Source organism: Chamaea fasciata, unplaced genomic scaffold (genome assembly GCF_029207755.1).
Source record: "Chamaea fasciata isolate MVZ Bird 193981 ecotype frontalis unplaced genomic scaffold, bChaFas1.0.hap1 SCAF_1, whole genome shotgun sequence".
Lineage (NCBI taxonomy): Eukaryota > Metazoa > Chordata > Aves > Passeriformes > Sylviidae > Chamaea > Chamaea fasciata.
Genome location: NW_027094086.1, coordinates 153,177,187 through 153,196,307, shown reverse-complemented (window position 1 = coordinate 153,196,307; position 19,121 = coordinate 153,177,187). Strand labels below are relative to the sequence as shown.

Sequence of the window (19,121 nt, the reverse complement as noted above, 5' to 3'; positions counted from 1 at the left end):
AAGATTTAGGTCCCCAGCTAGGAAAGAAGATGCCTGTGAACTTCTCCAGAACTTAATGAGGGTTTCAGCAACAGCCAAGTGTGAACAAGAGAAAGACCCAGAAGTGAGGCAAATAGGGCAGGAAAGAGCCTGCTGGACAGAACGGGAGTTAATGTTAAATACACTATAAAAAATACTACGCCTTGTAATGTTACAGTACGTCAATGTGAGCGTAACCAAGTCCTTGTGTTCATTCAAAGTTGTGTTCATTTTGCATTTTAGACAAAAGATACGCAGTCAGTACAATCAACTTGCATTTAGGCGAAGCATTTGACATACAGTCATAAAGGCAACCACTCCTTAAGACTGAAAAATGGGAGTTGGAAGAAGACCCAGCATAGGAAAAAAGTGCTCTTGTACAAAAAGGAGAAGTGTGCTAAGAAAACCTAGTCATGATAAATTTGGGTGTCGCTGTCACTGCAAGGCAGAGGATAGTACAGAGAATCTAAGGAAGCTCAGAATTGTATAATGGAGATGGGATGAAATACAGCATTACACATAGCCCAGGATCATACCTCCGAGTCCAAATCCTGCTCTAATATGGGAATTTATCAGTTACATATGACAGAAAGCAGAAATACTCGTATTGGCCAATCACAGAATGACCAGAGGCTGTATCAATTTGGAAAGGCCATTTAAAAAAAAAAAAAAAAAAACAACCCACAAAACCCAGCAATCCCAATTTGCAGTGCTATTTCCAATAGAGTTAAAAATGCAGGAGTGGCATTCAAGCACTGGTGATAGTGGCAATCTGTAATATTACGTATAATTCTGGTTTCTTGAGAGTCAGATTTTAAAAGGTTTGAAAGACATTGATTCAACCCGGATCAGAAAAAACAAACGACTAAGAGGATTTCAAGAGGGGAGCCTCTCTAACTCGGCAAACTAAAAGCACTTCCCTTGCCGAGCCTAGCAAAATTAAAAAAAAAAAAAGCAATCTGCCAGCTCAAAAGTATGTCTCAAGTAAGGAACCTAACTAGTCCTGAAGAGGCAGTTGTGTTACGGCTTCTGTGACAGAGGGAACCAGGCTGGAAGTGCCAGGACATCCCATGCAGTTCCCTAATCCAATCTTCCTATGTGCAATAGTTTGCTGGGTTGAACTTTTCACACAATTATATTCCTGCAAAATTAAATCCTTCTCAAATAGTAGACCTGGAGTGGCTCAGTGATCCTACCCAACCAGCACTATGCTCCAGGACTACGTCACAGGCTTGACCAGAGTCTGGAAATCCAACAGGAGGTTACCTGTGCCAACTGCCTGAGCCATTATCGTAGTGAGGAATACTGAGAACCCACCTCCTTCCCCACTACTACATAAGATCATTTTCAAGAGTCAAATATATTTAGTATCTTCCCCTCTTCCCTCCAAAGTTCCCAGAAAACACAAGCAAGAGTCCGCAAAAAGTCTGTGGCTAACAGATGCTGACTGGTTGGAAAACACTCCAGAGGCACTTCCAGAAAGCTGGAAGTTTTACCCCGTGTTTCACGTGCATTCCACAGCCACCAGTGCAAATCCTCCACGTGACAGGACAATGATGTGCACAGCATTTCTTTATCCCACAGATGGTGTTAAGGATTTCTGACACACTAACTGCAGCCTAGCAGAGCAGACAGAGGTCACATCATCGATACCAGCACTCCAGCTGCACTGACAAAAACCCCACTGCAGAAAAGACCTCTAGCAAATGCCTTATTATTCCATCAGTTAAAACTATTGGCTGGTAGGAACAAAGACACTGAAAAGCAGGACTATTCGGTGACAGCATGGTTCTGAAAGTATCTGTAAAGGTTTTTGACACACCTATATAAGACTCTACCTATTAAAAAATTATCATGGACTAGGTAGAGTCAGTGGTCTTCTGCTGGCAAAAAAATTTGATTACCTCTCACACCTTTTAATCTTAAAAAGGCAACAGGCAAAATAAAAACCAAAAATAAAAACTCTCCCACAACCAAACAAACAACCCAAAACAAAACAAAAAAGCACCTTGAAACTGACTTATATTTCCAACAACAGCCTCACTATACAGGATGTATCACTGTCTGTGAAAACAGTTTGTGTGGGACAGACAAAACCGACAGCACAAGAAAGTTAGCTTTCATTATTAAAAAAAGTACAGACCACCAGCAGAGCAGGAATGAGGCTTCAACACAATTACTAGAGAGGCTGCAAGGAGTTCAAAGGTCTGGGTTTAATGGTAGCTTAGTCCTTTCAAGACAGTAACATGAGAGATCTAATGGCTTACATATGAGAGGCTGTGCTTTCAGCAAGTAGCAGGAATAACAAGAGAAGAAGTGATAGTATAACATCAGGAGTACCAAAGCGGGCTCACCTCTTGGACGGCTGATAGTAGGCACCTGTGAAATGTCACAGAAGTGACTTTGGAGCCTGCCAGCAAGTTTAGGCTCACACTAGCAGTGGAGCTTGAAGACTTGAAAAGGATAAGGAGGAAAAGGACACACCTGTCCAAGGGATTCTGAGCTCAGAAAAAGCACCAGCAGTCAAAGCAACTGAGACTAGGATGTGACAAGGGTGCGTGTTTTGAAGCCTTCAGGGACCAAGCGGGTTCTTGGGAACTGTACTGAAGAGGGTAAAGGAAAGGAAAAGTATGGGAGGAATAAGAGAGGAGAGCAGAGAGAAATCCCAACATTTAGAAAGGAAGTAGAAGATGTAAGCATTGAGAATCAAACATAGGCAGGCTAGAAGTATCCCCAGGGATAAGAGAATTAATAACTCTCCAGACAATACAGACCCTTTGGACTCTGTTGTTTATACGGGCTCACTCCAGCCCCATGGTGATACAACCACAAAAACCACAACCTGGCAGCTCTACCGGGTCAGAGCCCCGAGTGTGAGCCCACCCCGCAGGAACAGCCACAGTGTGGAGCAGGTTTCGGCCAGACTGATCCCTTTCCAGCAGGGATCAGAAGCACGGTGCCGAGCTGTCTCCTGGCACCCGGCACCACGGTCCCTCCAGCAAGCGGCAGTGCTGGCTCGGCTAACCCAGGCGCGAGGCCGCGCAGGCCGGGCTGCTCCGCGCTCCCAGCCCCCAGCCCAGCCCCAGCCTGCCTCTCCAGACTTTCACCCACTGCCGACTTACTTTTTAATTAGATTTTTAAACAAAAAGTGAAAGAATTTTCTAAAATTCCTCTAATTACACTAAGATGCTGAACTGATTGTGAAGGGAATAGGAAATGAAAGCGACTCACCCTCTGAGGGAGAATTTTGTCAGCCATCTTCCTCCTCTTGGCACTGTACATTTTTTAAAGAAAAAAACACGTTACCATGGTGACAGATCTAGGAGTAACGAGGCCACCTGCTAAATTATCCTGACATCTCCACATGCTGGTGCACAGCTGTGCATGCATCAGCAAAAGGGTCTCACCCATGCCCAGGACCTCGCACCCCTTCTCTCAGCAGCCTGGGGAGGCAGTTAGGTAAGGACAAATCAGGGCTGTCTGTTATGCATCCTGGAAAGAAGTCTGCAAGTTCTTTGATCACAGCATCTTCTGTGGTGCAGAGCGGCAACGTGTGCAAGTGCAAGGGCACACTCTGCTTTAGGTACAGACGAGTGTGCGGGGCACAGTCTCCAGTGTGGCGCGCACAGACACACCTGCGTGTGTGCACGGCTGAGTGGCTGGGCGCCTGCAAATGGCACGACAACTTGCTCAAACAGACAACACACATTTATTCAATCATGCCCAAAATTAAGAGCTGAAGAACACACATATAGACGCGTGTATTTCACATGAGGTATGAAAACACACACACACGAACACCCTTCCTTCCTTCCTTATGTACATACACACTTGTTTTACTCGAACATATTGGCATGAGTGATGGACAAAGGTAAAAGACCTTACACTTCCACATTTCTTCATCTTTACGAACACACATGGGAAGATGAATGTGTGTCTGCAGTGTGTATACGTACTGTGTCCATACCCATGCACATTTCTATAGCTATCCTTTTAAAAACACATTTGCACTCATGTACATAAACACAAATGTGTATGTGCCTGAGAAATGGTACTGTCAAAAAGACTGTCTTCAGATTCTAAGAACCGCTCATGCCCACCAAACCTGTCACCCAGCTTTCTCTAACAGGGCCAAGAGGGAATTCAGGTCCTATTCTTCATCTTTTTAATTTGTGAGGCCTTTATCTTAAGCAGGAGGTGAATCACTCCATCTGTGACAGACAAATGGGAGAAAGCAAACCACCTGCTGCCACTGCCATGTTACAAGGACATCCCTCCTTACTGTCTTCACGCTGGAAGTCTGTCGTCAGCCGTGTCCACATAAAAGCTGTTTCCATGCACATTGATGTGGCATATTCTCTTCTTATGTTTGTTAATAATACGCCAGGGCTGAAAAACCAGATTCTTAAGACTCTCCCCGATCCCCACATAAGCCAGGGCTGAGGAACTCTTTGTGCACGGAGGTGCAGAGGGCAGAAAATTCAGTTACACCCAACTTAATAGGCAAACAATGTCCCTTATAAAAAGTGTAGGAATAATGGGAACGGAATGTCACACGGTGTGAAACTCCAACACCTTCCACAGCTCACAAAATCAAATCTGCACTGAAACACTTCACAGAACCTGGAAGTAAAGGCTGAGCAAACCCCAGCCTCCCAAAGGGATTGGGATATGCATGTACCTGCAACAACCCCACAGGCCTGCAAATAAAAAGCAAGAAAGAAACCAAAGCAACATCCCCAAACAATTTGGATCTCAACAAGTTCTTCAACAGTACAGAGATGAGACTTTTGTCTCCACCAAACCTGCCAAGAAAGGACAAGTGCAACTTTCTTGGCCCACGCCAGAAAACATGGAGCTCATTTATCCCCAGAACCGGACCCAAGGCACCAGGAAAGTGGGTCTTAAAAAACAGAATGAGAAATGACAGGGAGGTGGAAATGAAAAAAAGGGAAAACATTCATCTGAATGGGAAGGCACAGCAGAAGAAACAGAGAAACCTCTGAGTACCCAGGGAGCGCTGGTGTGAACTGGGCCCAAGGTAGTAGACATCACCGCTGGGTCCCGAACTAGAAACGCTGAACTTAAGAACAGGGGAGGGGAACTTCTTTTTGTGAGTCAGGTCACCAACTTTTAGCAAATACTGTCCTTTAATGCTCCCTGGAAACTAGTTAGTGACTAAAGTTTACCTTAATTATCCAGCAGGGGCAATTTTTCAGGTTATATCCACCCTAGTACCTGAAGGCTGGGCATTATTTTGTGCAGTTTCCTGGAGAACCACCAGGGAGGTGCTACAGAATGTGCATTTTCGCTGGTGCTGGGCAAGGCCTCCAAGATGCACATACACTGCTTGTGCTCATCTGCTGCACTCACACACGTTCCTTCAGTGTTCAACCTTTTTCAACTGCAATGTGTTGACACTCTCAAGATCAGCGTCCTTTCCAGATGCATCCCAGACTCAAGCATTCCCAAATCTGGCTTGCTGATCCAAGGTATACAACCTGGACAGAGCAGGGCTCCTGAAGAACCCAGCTTAGAGTCATGTTTTACCTACAGCTGGATTCCCTGACACCACCAGAGCACTGCCTGAAGCTGTATATACATCTACAATGGTTTTGTAAAAGATTGCCCACACAGATGACCGCGCCCCGTGTGTGGATCATACTCGACACCCGAGACTGATGGGGTCTAACACACTGCAAAAGCAAATTCGTTAACTTATTTAAGAGAGAATGCATTCAGCAATGTACAAGGTGGGCATATTTCAAAAAGGAAGTTCCTTATAGAAATCCTTATAGAAATTTTATGAAATTACTTCCAGTGCATATTTATTCACCTCATACATAAAAAACACTTGGGACAACTGCAAATTTTATGACCACTCTTCTGAGTGACCATAGTACAAGTACTCAAATGACAAACCAAAGCTTTTTCCACTTGTGTAATGTACAAACTACTATGCTAGCCAATCAGAAATCAGAGCAACTGTACAGAACAGGCAACAAATAATACAGGAATTGTACTGTATTTAAAAGAGAACTGCTCATTAATTCCACAGGCGAAACATACTCGACAGATTTATGGCCTGACAAACCTGCAAAGTAAAAGCAGAGTAACTTCAAAACCAGGTATTACTAAAGGTTGGTTTGCTCAAGACCACTCATAAACAAAAAAAAAGTAAAATTTACTGATGTTTTTCCTGCTTAAAAATCTGACAATACATAGATCTTCTATTCTATCTCGTTTGATCCTAAAGGTCTTACCTACTGCTAAACAGGTACCATCTTTGCTTCCTCAAACTGTCCTCCTGTGTTTTCTTTCCAGAACACTCACCTCCTAGCTCGGTTCTGAGTGGCTTGCTGCTGCTGCTGCACCTGCTGCTGCACCTGTTGCTGTTGGACCTGCTGTGGTGCAGTGCGTTTTCTTGTTGTTTCCATCACGGTCTGGGGCATCCCAGGCCGCACAGAGGGGGTTCCGACGTACGGGGGGCCGGGAGGACCCATTGGAGCCCCCTGATGGGGCATTCGAGCTCCTGATGGCATCCCAGGGCGCTGGAGGAAAAGCGAAACAGAAAGAAAAGCCAGTTTGGTTCCCGTTTCTGCAGCTGCCAAGACATTTGTACATCATGCGACACCGGCCCCACCACACTCCCCTGATGGTTTTGGCCATCCTGACAAGCACTAAGCAGCAACACAACGCACACAAGCTCTGTGACTGGTGTATCCTGGGTATCATGAAGAGGTACTCAGGGACAAGGTAGACAGGAAACAGGGAGGCAAAATGCCAGGCTTGGGAAAACACTCAGTGGTCAGTAGCATATCCAGACCAGGCTACAGGTGGAAGCTCTACCCTCAGCCTGAGCAGAACCCCCGTGGCAGCGACACGCAGCCCACACTGGTACGGCTCACGTGCTGCTCAGAGCCGCGAGCACGCTCCCACTGCACGCACTGCACTGCCGAGCAGCTGGGAGACAGAAACCAGCACAGGCAGAACACCAGGATAAACATTTTCCATTAACAGCCTTCTACTTCGCCTGCACCAGAGAGCAGTGTAAGTTCATAATGCAACACGAATCTTTTAAGAAAAAGGGTCATGTCTCCGATCAAGCCTTTAAAATAAATTTTAAAAAATGAAGAGGATGTGGTAGTTTGTCAGCAGCCCCCGTAGGCATTCTAACGCCCCGGCATTTATGTTGACTTCTGAATGCTCTGGAGAGACAGTGGTTCAAATCACAAGCTTAATGCTGCACAAGACACACAGTAAACCCAACTCTGAATTCTAAAAGTTTATAGTCATCAAGGAAAACCACCAGTAAAATAATTACTGCCTGTAGAATGCAATTCAAAACAGAGAGATCAGCTTAGTCTCATGCTGAGAATTATCAATATTTGTATGTCCACATATATGCAAAAATACAGACACACACTCTCCAGGCGTTTGAACAAGGATGGGAATTAAGAGTAACCATACAACAAAAGTCCTTTGAAAGCCAAGTCCCTTCACAAAGTCTTTTAAGGAAACAAAAAGGCAATGACATCAAATATGGATAAACAATTGGTTAACGGACAGAAATGAGGCAAAAGTAATTGGTTCTGAAAACAAAGAAAGGCATGTGTAAAATTCTCCTTTTCAGCATATTTAAAACAACCTGGGGGAAAAAAGAACCAAAAAAGCCAGGAAAGAAGCAAGGAAGTGAAAAAGCTTGTTAGTAATGCTAAGCTATTCATGCTGGAAGGATGAAGGCCAGCTTAAAGAACTTCAGAAGGACTTTATGAGACAGAAGGAACACCTAAAAGGAAGACACAAATGTAGTTCAATACATATTAAACTGAATTACAAAAGGAGAACCGTCCAAGAATCACAGAAAAAGCGTTGAGCCCTAAGCTGATTGCTGTCTAGCAGAACCTAGATCTTGTTTAAACAGACACTTCCAGAAAAATACCTGTTCACTGGTTACTAGAGGTCAAAAAAAGTCATAAAGAAAAGAAATAAGAGTGGAGGGAACAGAAGCTATCAGTGTGCCATGGCCATGGTGAGTCCACAAGTGAAGGTCTGTATGCAGCTCTGGCTCCGGCAGATCAGTGATGGCAGAGCAGAGCTGAAAGAAACAAGGACAACGAATGGCACAGAAACTCTCAACATGTGGAACTCCATCAATGGAAGTAAAGATAAGTATATTATGACTCCTCACGTGGAAAGAGGTGATCCAAGGTGATGGAAAGGGGCATTTGCCAGAGCTCTGCAGAATCACACGTGGCCGGGGGAGGACAGTCGGGTATTGACTGTTCACTGCCCCTGCTGGAATAGTGAATCCTGGCCATCAGCGGAGGGGTGAGTTTGTCACACCGTGGGCATCAGCCAGTGGAACCCTCTTCCAAAGGGCTGCTAACAACATGGAAGACATTCTCGGCTCAGTAACTGCAGACTGAGAAGGTACTTGGGAGAAATACGCTACTGGACGCCAGAGCGAGATGCATGCACCCCTGAGGGTATGCAAGCCAGGCCACTGGGGGTGGGAAGAAAATACCCAGTGCACAGTCAACATACACAATTATTTTTTAAAGTTTATTTCATCCTTACCTCATAATTTCAATGATTTCTAAATATATAACTGCTATAATAAAACATAATTCTAAAAATAATTTGGACCCACATCTCCAAATTAACCACCCAAATCCACTACAGCTCCCAAAACCCCAGCTCAGTGCCCTCCCTTAGAAGTCTTACATATTCCTCACACTTGTATCTATAAAGGAAACAGGAGAGAGGAGAGGAACGGATGAACAACAAAGAACCAAGATGGGCTGCAACTGGTACAGACAGAGAAGCAAGGCAGGAGGTAGGAGAGTCACCAGCGCAGGAATCTAAGCAGGTGAACTCAGCAAGAGTCGACGTACGAAAGCAGCGGCCGGTACGGCCATGGAGGGAGCAGCAGGCAGCAGTCAGGCCAAACTGCAGTTTTGTGCAAAGCTCCAAATGTCTTCTGCCATGAGCTGGGAGCCCCAAGAACAGCTGGAAGGGAACAGCGCTCTCTGCACCCCGACCCTCTGACCCAGGCAGCGTCAGCAGAAAGAAATGGCCCCAAAAATGCTTCTCTCTTGAGCCTGCATTTAAGATCTGTCATCTACCAAGCCACACATAGTGGCCTCCTTCCAGCAACAGGCAGACCACTGGGCCAGCTGCTGCCTGCCAGTCAACTGGGGACATCTGACAGTCATTGAGAGGAGCCCGCATCCTGAGCACAGCCATCTCACGGAGACTGACTGGCCCACTAAAACAACTGAAGGCCCACTTTGATGCTGCTCTAAAGGACAACTTAGGGCTCGAAGAACAAGGTCAGCAAGCTAAATCTGCTTGTGGTCTTACGTTTTTGAATTTCCTTCAGTTTCCTTTGTTAAGCACTAAAATAGAGAAATACAGAGAAAGGACAAACATGAGAAAAGAGAGGCAGCTCTGGCAAAAGCACATTCCATCTTGTCCCTTGACCACCTCATTCCTTTGCCTCAGTTCTCATGTTCCTACCTCCAATATCACTCACAGATAAAATATTACTCCCTATGCAACTGTGCAGCTGTCTTCCTGCTGCGAGCCCACCAGACTCCCAAGATACAGAAGTGCTTTATCTATTTAAACTTTCATAGAAGAACAACATACAAGCAGTAAGTGTCTCACCTTACCTAAGAGCTTATTTTGCTCTCAAATGCACGTGCAAGAAAAGACTGTAATGGACAATACATCAAATTTTTCCCAACAGTGACATTAAAAAGAAAGTCCTCATCCTAAAGAGTATTCCAATACCATTATGGTTTTTGAAAGAGATCTTGACGGTGCATCTATCTACAGGTCAGGATCTGTCCCCAGTTGAAGGGACCACTCTCACAGCTCTGAGAAGGTGCAGCAGAGAGCAGAGCAGAGAGGTGAGGCACTGCAGCAAGGCAAAGACAGTACAGTGCACAAAGGCACATGACCAATATTTCATGCCCCTGGACTGGTCCCCAAGAGTTCTGCCAACTGTCTGTGTACACGGCCCATCACTGCTCTGGCTACAGCTGCTCAAACCCGAGCACACTGTCTGTGCAGCAGATCACCACCCCCCCACACCCGAAGGCCACAGCCCTTCACTGCTCTCCACTGACCAGTTTCCAAAACCACGTTTGGCTTGTCTGCTGTCTTCCTTGCCTGAACTTCCTGTCACATCAGAGCTCTGCCTCTGTCCTCTTTGTCATCCTTAAGTGAACTTCCGTCCCACAGCAGTAACGAGACGACATTACAGCAGTGCTTTTCTACATTCTTTCACTGCCAAGTCTTTTCTCAGGGGATGTGCATCACAGCAGTCAAAACACAGAAGTAGAAAAAAGGAGTCCTGTCTGGACATACCAGTAAGAGGAAAATAACCCGGACAACTGACAGGTGAAAGCAAAAGAAAGCCTCAAGAAAAGTAAAGCAAAAACACCCACAAGAGGCCTCAGAAAGAGGCTGAATGGAGAGCCAGGAGCTGCTGCATTGCAGCTGAGCGCCGAGTGCTGCTCACAGCAATCTCCTGTCCTGACAGACTCCGTCCACCTCAGCACCACACAGGCGGCTCTTACGGCTGGCTCGTGGGGAAGAGCCACCAGCTTCTTGTTAACAGAGACACCGACAGACTCTGAGAATCACCACCAAGTACACAAACAGCATATCTCCTAATTAAAAAGGAGTCTCCAAGAAAGATGGAGAGAGACTGTTCATAAGAGCCTGGAGTGACAGAAAAGAGAAAAGGGCTTCACACTGACAAACAGTAGGTTTAGATTAGAAAAAAACTTCTTTACTTATGAGGGTTGTGAGGCCCAGGTTGTGGCTGCCTCGTCCCTGGAAGTGTTCAAACCCAGGCTGGATGGAGCTTGGAGCAATCTGGTCTAGCAGAAGGTGTCCCTGTCCATGCCAGAGGGTAGGATGAGATGACCTCTAAGGCCCCTTTCAATCCAAACCACTCTATGATTTCTATAGCGCATAAACATAAGCAAGAGGAGATACCTGATGCTGCCTGGAAGTAAGAATGAGTAACCAGAAGTGCCTGGAACTCTTAAGAAATTTAGACTGGATTGATACTGTGTGATGGCAGCAAGTTTCTGACTGCACAAATGGTTTCCCAACTCGATGTGCTGTTTCAAAATGGACTCTTAGAAGTACCACAAATAAAACTGGTACAAGGCTTCTCTCCTACCTACAATTATAGATGTTACTTCATAAGTTCCCTTTTTTAATGTCTATGAATGTTTTAGAGCCTTAGTAAGCTGAAACATCAGTTTTGCAATTCTTGCTTCCTGTCATATTCACCTTCCTCCATTTCCCAAAAGCTTTCAGTCTCTAAGTCCAATTGTGCCAGGTACCACGTATTTTAATATAATGTTGACAACAATCCAGAGGTCTTTAACTTTGAAAACATCCCATTTATAGAACTGTGAAGTGGAAAATGAGATGAAGTTCAGTTCTACTTCATGTACGTCTGTTCACAGCTCAGAATAATCCCACACCAAGCTCAAGTAGAGCACTTGGATGTAACGAAAAAAAAACCCACCCAAAGAACTGTCTGGAACTGAAACAAACCTTACAGATCAGCTTTGAGTTCCACCAGCTTTATTAGATCTGATCATACCACTGCCGTGATCTAATGTATGGAAGGGATTTTGTATGAAGAACTACCAGAATACACCTCTTGGAAAGGATGGGAGGGAAAGGAACAGCAGAGCTCTGCAGCACAGTTACTAGTCTGGAGAGAGAAGAAGCTGGTCAAGAACTCGTTGCCTCTTCCCTTCCCTTACAACAATCAAACAAATCAGCAAATCCAAGTCTCCTCAACCAGGAACTCAAATTTGTTTAACAAGCCCATATTGCACAAAATCACTTTGATCTCAATTAAAGCCTTAACTAGCATTAACATGATTTTATTTTCTTCATTATGTATGAACCTTTCTCTATCTGACAGCCTGAAATCAGTCCATGGCTAGAAAAGGACAAACCTTCAGTCTCCACCAGCAGCTTGCTCACATAGCTGAACACTGTACAAGGTTTTCACTCTAGCTGCCCCCTGCAACTACCTTCCCAATCAAATCCCTTGATTGCTCCAGGCTGCCCTGCCCACCCCAAACACCTCCTCGTTCACCACAACAGGGAACGTGCACACAGCAAACCAGTGCCTCCGTTCCAGGCCCCGTTCCCTGAGGATGCCCTTGCAGGGAGAATCATGCTGGGAGCTCTGTGGAGCTGGGAGCTCTGTGGAGCTGGGAGCTCTGCACTTTCTGTGGCAGAAAGTGGGACCAACTGTCCAAAACAAACAGTTCATGAGGCTCTTTTCTGGCCACTCCAGTGTTAGGTGGCTTATGCTCTGACATGACACCATCGACGTGCATGACAAAAGAAAAATTAGTGGGATATTTTTCATTAGCAAAGCTCTACTTTTTTCAAACTTGGCCCATACTCTCTTCACCTCACTACTGCCAGTAGTAATCTCTACACCCCTGTGACGGGCTGGGAGAAACAGTCACTTTTATTCACTTACAACTAAAACAGGCCACCATTCAATTTTGGGAAAATATCTTTAGTTCTTTCCATACTAATAAAACCTCCACAATTTTTATAATATACTGAAATATGAGTCCTTGAGGTCATGCGGCTCCTTCTCCTCTCAAACAAGTATCACCAGTATCTCCATCATCTTTGACAGACGTTTACTTCTTTAACCAGTACCTCAGAGCCTCCAGTGACAGAGATTTTACAACTTACATAATCAGTCTCTATACTTAGATATTATAAATAAAATCAAAAATACTCCTATTCCCCTACTGATGAAGCCTTCAGAGGTCTCTCCCTACTACTGCCCTCTGAGTTCCCAGTCTTTTGGCCTGTTAGTCATACAGATTACCAAAAAAAGAAAAACATTCTTGTGAGTATATGCCATGGGTTTACAATTGCTTCTGCATTATTCCCTGCCCCACTTCCCAAGCAGGCTAATAGTTTACGTGATTTCTTATTAGTTAGACACTGGGCAGCTCACAGGACATCCAAGCCTTTCTCCTGAATGGTGACAATTCATTTACACCCACAATGTATCAGGAGATGCAAAACTCAGTTATGAAATTCATTGCTTACCTATTTTTCCAAACCACAAATCAGAGTTTTGATAAATCTGTAATAGATCCTCCATACCCACCAGACCTGTTGTTTAGTCTGTTCTAACACTGACAAGTTATTTATCATATATATTAAATATTTGTTTACATGCTGGCATGCTCCGACACTCTTCTTTTACTGTTGTAAATGCCATTTCATATAAGACAGTTTGTGTATTCACCATAAAATCCTATGACCAGATTTGAGAGGTAGATAGCCAAGCAAAAAGAGTGCTGAGGATAAGCAAAGGAGTCACATCAGCGATACACAGGTTTGCATGAATTAGCAATCTTGGAGTGTAACTAATATTAAACTGTAGAGATTAGCAGGAACTATGAAATAACATCTATTAGCAGAAAATAAATATGGATAAGGACTTATATTGCCACAGAGAGCTTCCTAAGCACGGCAAAGAGGACAAAGACCAAGATCACTACGGGAAAAGGTGATTTGAAGTGACAGCAAGTACATTGTAAATACAGCTGTGACTCCAGAGTTAAGAAAGGCACATAGACCTTTATAGGGGTATCTGGTGGATAAAAGGCAAGAAGATTGGCTTTGGAGGGAAGATAAAGTGGGAACAGGAAAAGGACACAGAAGCAGATTAAAAAGGTCAGAACAACGGGAGGAGAAAATGAACCTCTCAGCAGGTTCTCGTGTGCAGATGACACAGCCAAGGTCGCCAGCACAAGGCACCAAGCGAAGGCTCCTGCGATCCAGTCACAAGAGGACAGATGTCTGGACAAGAGCTTTGGCAAGACCAGCACCATGGACCTTCTCAAGACTAAACAGGCAGATACCTGTTTGAGTAAGAAAAAGAAAAAAGAGAAAGAAACAAAGAAAAAAGCAGGGGAGGGAGACACAGGCAGAATCCAGTTATGGGATCCAGCCAACGGTGAGGCCTATGGTAGGGACCTCAGGATAAGGGGAAACGGAGGAAAGGAATGACCTCCAGCAAGACCAGTAACTTGTTCAGCAAAATGTAAGGCAACAGCTGGACACCTAGAGAAACACCATAAAGACTGCCTGAAGTGTACTACTGGACGGCAGAAAATGCATTGACAAAAAGATAATCAACATAAATGTGGTGATTAAAGCCATATTTGTCCATACAAATGCTAGAAAAAGAGAGGAACAACAACAACAACAACAAAAGGATGAAGTACAGGATGAAGCCTTTGGAGGCAAAAAAAAAATTCTTCGCACAAAAACAATCTGCAAGACGCAAATGAAACCGAACAGGAGTAAAAGCATAGTAAAAATAAATAACTGAAAGAAAAAATAACCTTTCTAAAAGCCCAACTGCTAACCAGAGGTGTATACCAAGGTCTCAAGTAGGAGAAAATGAAGCGTCCTACTTGAGAGTTTTAACCGTTATGAGATTTCACCTTTCAGGGCGATCCTTTCTGCCTGGGACAAATGAGGAAGAAGACATCGTCTAAGCTGGCAGGACGGAAAAGCACAAAAGCAGGATCAGGTGCACAAGAGCAAAGGGCAAAGTGACCTTAGCAAAGGAACATATGTCTCAAGAAAGATCAAGTGAATCCAAGAGCTAACTGCCCTTAGGAAGTACTGCAGAATTATCCTGCTCATGTAAGTGTCAACAAAGCAAAAAAAGACTTCTCACAACATTCTACCTCTGTTTGCTTCTTCTCTTTTTTTTCTTCCTTTTTTTTTTCTTTGGGGGGGGGGGGGAGTGGGGAAGAAAATAATTTTTGATAACCAAATTAATGTTATCATAGATAAAATAAAAAAAAAATAGTCACTTGAGGAAGAGATTGGTCACTGAAATTAAAACAGAATCTGACTCCAAGAAATTCCACTAAAGTTTGCTATGCAACTTGATTTTTCAAGGAATTAATTCAGGTGTTGACACACTTTGGGTAGTAATAAAACCGAGGAGCCAGCATTAGGTAAACTCAAGGTAATGGCTGGCACGGCACATTCTCTTATTTGGCAGGATACAGGGCCTAGAGAGATAAAAATAAGTTATAATTTTTTTTCTTCTTTTTTAAGTAATGGAAGAGTGACTACCCCAATCCATGTCTTGACCAAAATGAACCTGAGATGAAGACAAAACTAAAGGAAAGAACAAACCAGGCACCGAAGAAGAACTGAAGGAGACAATAATGACGAAAAGGAGAGAGTGATACAAGAGGTGTTCAGGCACCAGAACAACAGCCAAGAAGCCCCAGCCTCAGAACAAGAAGCAGGAAGATATATACAGATATTCCAGGCTAATGCATGTATTCAAATAAGATGCCACTAGCAACAAAACTTCCAGGGCAGAAAAGGCCCACTTTCCTGGCATCCAAATAAGTAATGGAAATGAGTTCTGCTTTTTTTCATTCCAGTATAAATTAAAAATTTCCCAGGCTTTAGAGCCCTGCATGCTGCTTTCACACGAAGGCCAGCTAGATTTGGAATAAGCAAATTCACGTAACTATTTTTGCCGCTCCTCTTGATACTCAAGGAAGAGCATTGGTGTACAAATGCCAAGGGAAACTTTAGAAAAGGCAAAATCATCCCATCTGCCACCCTCCCGACTTGCTTCTGGTTCTGGTCAGACACCACCACCACAATCAGACACCCTGACAAACCCACATGTCCACAACAAAATCACTGCTGCCACCTGCACACCCGCTCTCCATCAGCCCCGAACAGCGGCCCATCCTGCACCGCATGCTCCTGTACACGGGCACCACACCACCTCCTCACAGCTCTCACCAACACAGAGTGCCACCTCAAAGTCCTTGGCCCTTCCAGTCCCACCAAATCCAGGACCTAATGGACACACGCAAGATCCAACCCATCTGGAGTAAGCCTGAATCACGGAGACAACTCAATAGTCTGCCTCGAGCCCCAGAGGTTTCTGTGATCTCTGAACAAGAGCCCCCACCTGATGTCTTCAAAAAGGTGTCACAGGAGGTGCCAGGATCCTCAAGAAAGAAGCACTTGGGACTATCAGGATCCAAACAATATTGCGTTCCTTGGGGCTCTTTAACAGCCTTATTTCTGTTCAGTATGTATCAATGACAGAAATCCAAATGTTGTAAATGGTGACTGCTCTCAGACATTAGAGTCATTTAAAGAACGTTTCCAATGGCAGCAAAACAGGGTGAGCATTTCCCCTTAAATGGAGATCGAAGACCTGATTCTTAAACAAAAGCTGGAACATTTTTAAAGACCTGAAGGATTGCTTTAATTAAGCATGGCACCCTGAAATTCTCTCGTGGGTCAGTTTCCATAGACTGTTACAGATCTGCAGAGCTAATCTCTTCAAGCCCCTGAAAGTCACCTGTTATGTAGCCAGAGGATACATACCAGCCAAGACTGGAGACAAGAACCAGAGGCAGCACCCCAAGGCTTCATCAGGCTCTCATCAGAATTGTTTTTCAAAACACAAGTTTGATTACAGAACAAAGTGTCCTACAAGCCCATTTGGGTTAGATCCAGTGCAGATTCTGCACCATGATCAGGCTGAAAAGCATGCTATTCACCATTCATGGAGAATCACAGCAAAAAGCACAGCACACATCCCCCCAGACACAAGCCTGTATTACCAATGAATCAGTGCATAGGCTGGGGGCTCCACACACCCCGGTGTTCTCCTGGGCAGGCAGCTACCAGCGCCCCAGGAGCACACTGCAGGAGCCGATCCAGCCCAGCACAGAACCTCCAGTTTCCACTCATCCCTCTATTCAGAGCCAGCCAGCTCACTAACTTTCCCGACTCACCACCCCATGGACCAGAAACTCAAAAAGTTTGCTTTTCGTAGCTTTGCGAGCCCCTCCTGTAACTTCATCTGTAGCCATCAGGGTCTGCTCAGCCTCTCTCACTCTCTCTCTTCCTCTTTCTTTCCCTTTTCTGCCTTTTTCTCCAACTCTCCCCTCTGAGTCCTGCTGGGCTCTCACACTTCTAATAGCGCGGAGTGGGGAGGGGGCCCCTTCAGGGCCTTCCTGACGGCCCACTCGCGCTCAGCCTCAGCTGCTGCATTCCTCCACTGATAAGCCAGAAATAGTTTGTGCTGCCGGGCTCTGTCTGTTTACTCTGCAGGGACGGAAAATCCAGCTTTTTAAACCTCTCTGTCCAAACAGCAGAGATAAGCAGGAGGCAAATTGAAAAACACGTCTCCGTTTTCCGTGGTAGTGCTGCAGCCTCTCCTCCTCTGCATCAGGGATGGGAAATTCTGGGGCAAGGGGAAGGGGGAGGGGGCAACTTCAGCAGCGACACGGAGCTCAGCACCTCGCAGAGATGTTTTCCCATTAGAAAATGCAGCAGGCGAGCAGTGGTTTTCCCTTGCTCCCACTGCTCCTCCCGCACTGCATTTCCAGGCCCTTTCCCCAGGGACCTGGCAGGCAGCACACAGAAACATTCGCTGGCAGCATTTCCAGCATGAGAGACGAGAGCTAACCCCTCTGGACAAGAGAGAAGCAGCGGGAGGCCGGAGCTGGGAACAGGGAGGGACAACATGTGGAAGCGAGGGGAAAGAGTGTGAGATCAGCGGAGGAAGGGGGTGGGGGGCGGCATGGCGGCACGGCTCCCACGGCTCCTTTCCAACCCTGCGCTCCCGCTGCCTCTCCCCAGTGACCCCTCTCGGGATGCTCTGGTACCACCGTGCCGGATCCTCTAGAGACCCCGGGTGACTGACAGACGCAGACATATTATTAACACCACAGCTGCTGCAAGACATCAGCAGCTCGCTGCTCGTCACACAAAGCCCTGCGCTACAGCGTGTGACATCCCCGGACACCGCTGGGAACAAGCAGCCCAAGGGGGAAGGGAGAAGGGAGCGGCAGCCCGGCCCCTCCGCGGCGCTGGGGCACACGGCGGCCATTCCAGAGCGGAGCGTGGCTGCTCCGTGATGGCCGAGCCCGCCGTGCCGGCCCGGGGCACCGAGCGGCTTCCCGGCGGGGCCGTGCGCCCGCGGCTCGCCCGGGCCCGCGTTCCTGCTCTGCCTTAACACGGCCATAGGCGAGATGTTGCCAGGTTACAAGAGAGGTTTATTCTATGCCTCTGCTTGAAATTCTTGTCTAGGGGCTGAGAATTTTCTGGCAAGACTGCAAACAGAACAGAATCAGATCGGAAACAAATAAAAAATATTCTGCCCTCGTGCAATAATAGAAACAAGCACAGAAAACACACTGCATTGACTAGCAGTGAAGGGCAAGCCATGAAGGTCACACGGCCTTCTGAACATGGGGATGAAGACAGTGACCTCCATGATTTTTAGGGCCGCCCAATCTAAGTGCTGGCGTGTGACAACAGCCCTAGGAATCACAGAAACTTAGGGAGGGCGAGCGTGGTAATCAGTTCCCCCTCTCAGCCCCTCAGAAGGAATATGCCAAGCAAATCAACATAGCCTTGCCATGTTCTGCGCTGGAAAAAATCCTCAAGTTCTAGCTGAACTAAAGGCACACATAATCTGGAACCAACTGCTCTGTGTCTGGTGGATGTGGTAATGTCAGGTTAATTTGATCTGGAGAGGTTTTTCCAACCTAAACGACTCCGAATTCTACATGCCAGTGTGACTGGCAGGACAGCACCCAGCCGGTATCTGCCATGGTTTTTAGACCCCAGACTCACACAGAGATGCTGGCTCCCATCATGTGAGCCCTTCTCCCCGCTCCCAGCAGACACCGTGCATTTTCCTCACAGTCTGTACTAGCTGCTGGTGCCGCACTGGCCGGCGGTCTCAGCAATCCGGGCCGTGGGGATCACCGGCCCGGGCCCGTGCGACTGCTCCCCCCATCACGGGGCGCCGTGCGGGCCCTCGCCGCGTGAAGCGGCACCGAGGACGGGCCGCAGCGGCTCCTCCAGCAGCCGTCGTGCCGGGCCCGGCGCGCCCCGCGGCCCTGCCCGCCCGCCCGGCGCGGGAAGGGGCGGCGGCGGCTCCGGGCTGCGGCGCGGCGCGCGGGCCCCCCTCGCGTCCCCCCGCGCTCCGTCGCCAGCAC

General features: G+C 46.4%; 1 protein-coding gene across 4 annotated transcripts in view; it reads right to left on the bottom strand.

Annotated features, from left to right (window-relative positions):
• SMARCD3 (SWI/SNF related, matrix associated, actin dependent regulator of chromatin, subfamily d, member 3) overlaps window positions 1-18,830 on the bottom strand; it is a 49,623-nt gene extending 30,793 nt beyond the window's left edge. Inside the window, exons 1-3 of one of the 4 annotated variants that reach the window (XM_066202985.1) lie at window positions 18,754-18,830; window positions 6,352-6,569; window positions 3,250-3,292 (exon numbers count right to left, since the gene is read on the bottom strand). In XM_066202985.1, the coding sequence (XP_066059082.1) occupies window positions 3,250-3,292; window positions 6,352-6,560 (252 nt within the window). In that variant the 5' untranslated portion in view covers window positions 6,561-6,569; window positions 18,754-18,830. Of the gene's footprint in view, window positions 1-3,249; window positions 3,293-6,351; window positions 6,570-16,904; window positions 17,244-18,753 lie in introns of those variants that run through there. The other 3 variants (XM_066202979.1, XM_066202993.1, XM_066203002.1) reach the window with 3 other exon arrangements.
• Window positions 18,831-19,121: the final 291 nt, after the last annotated feature.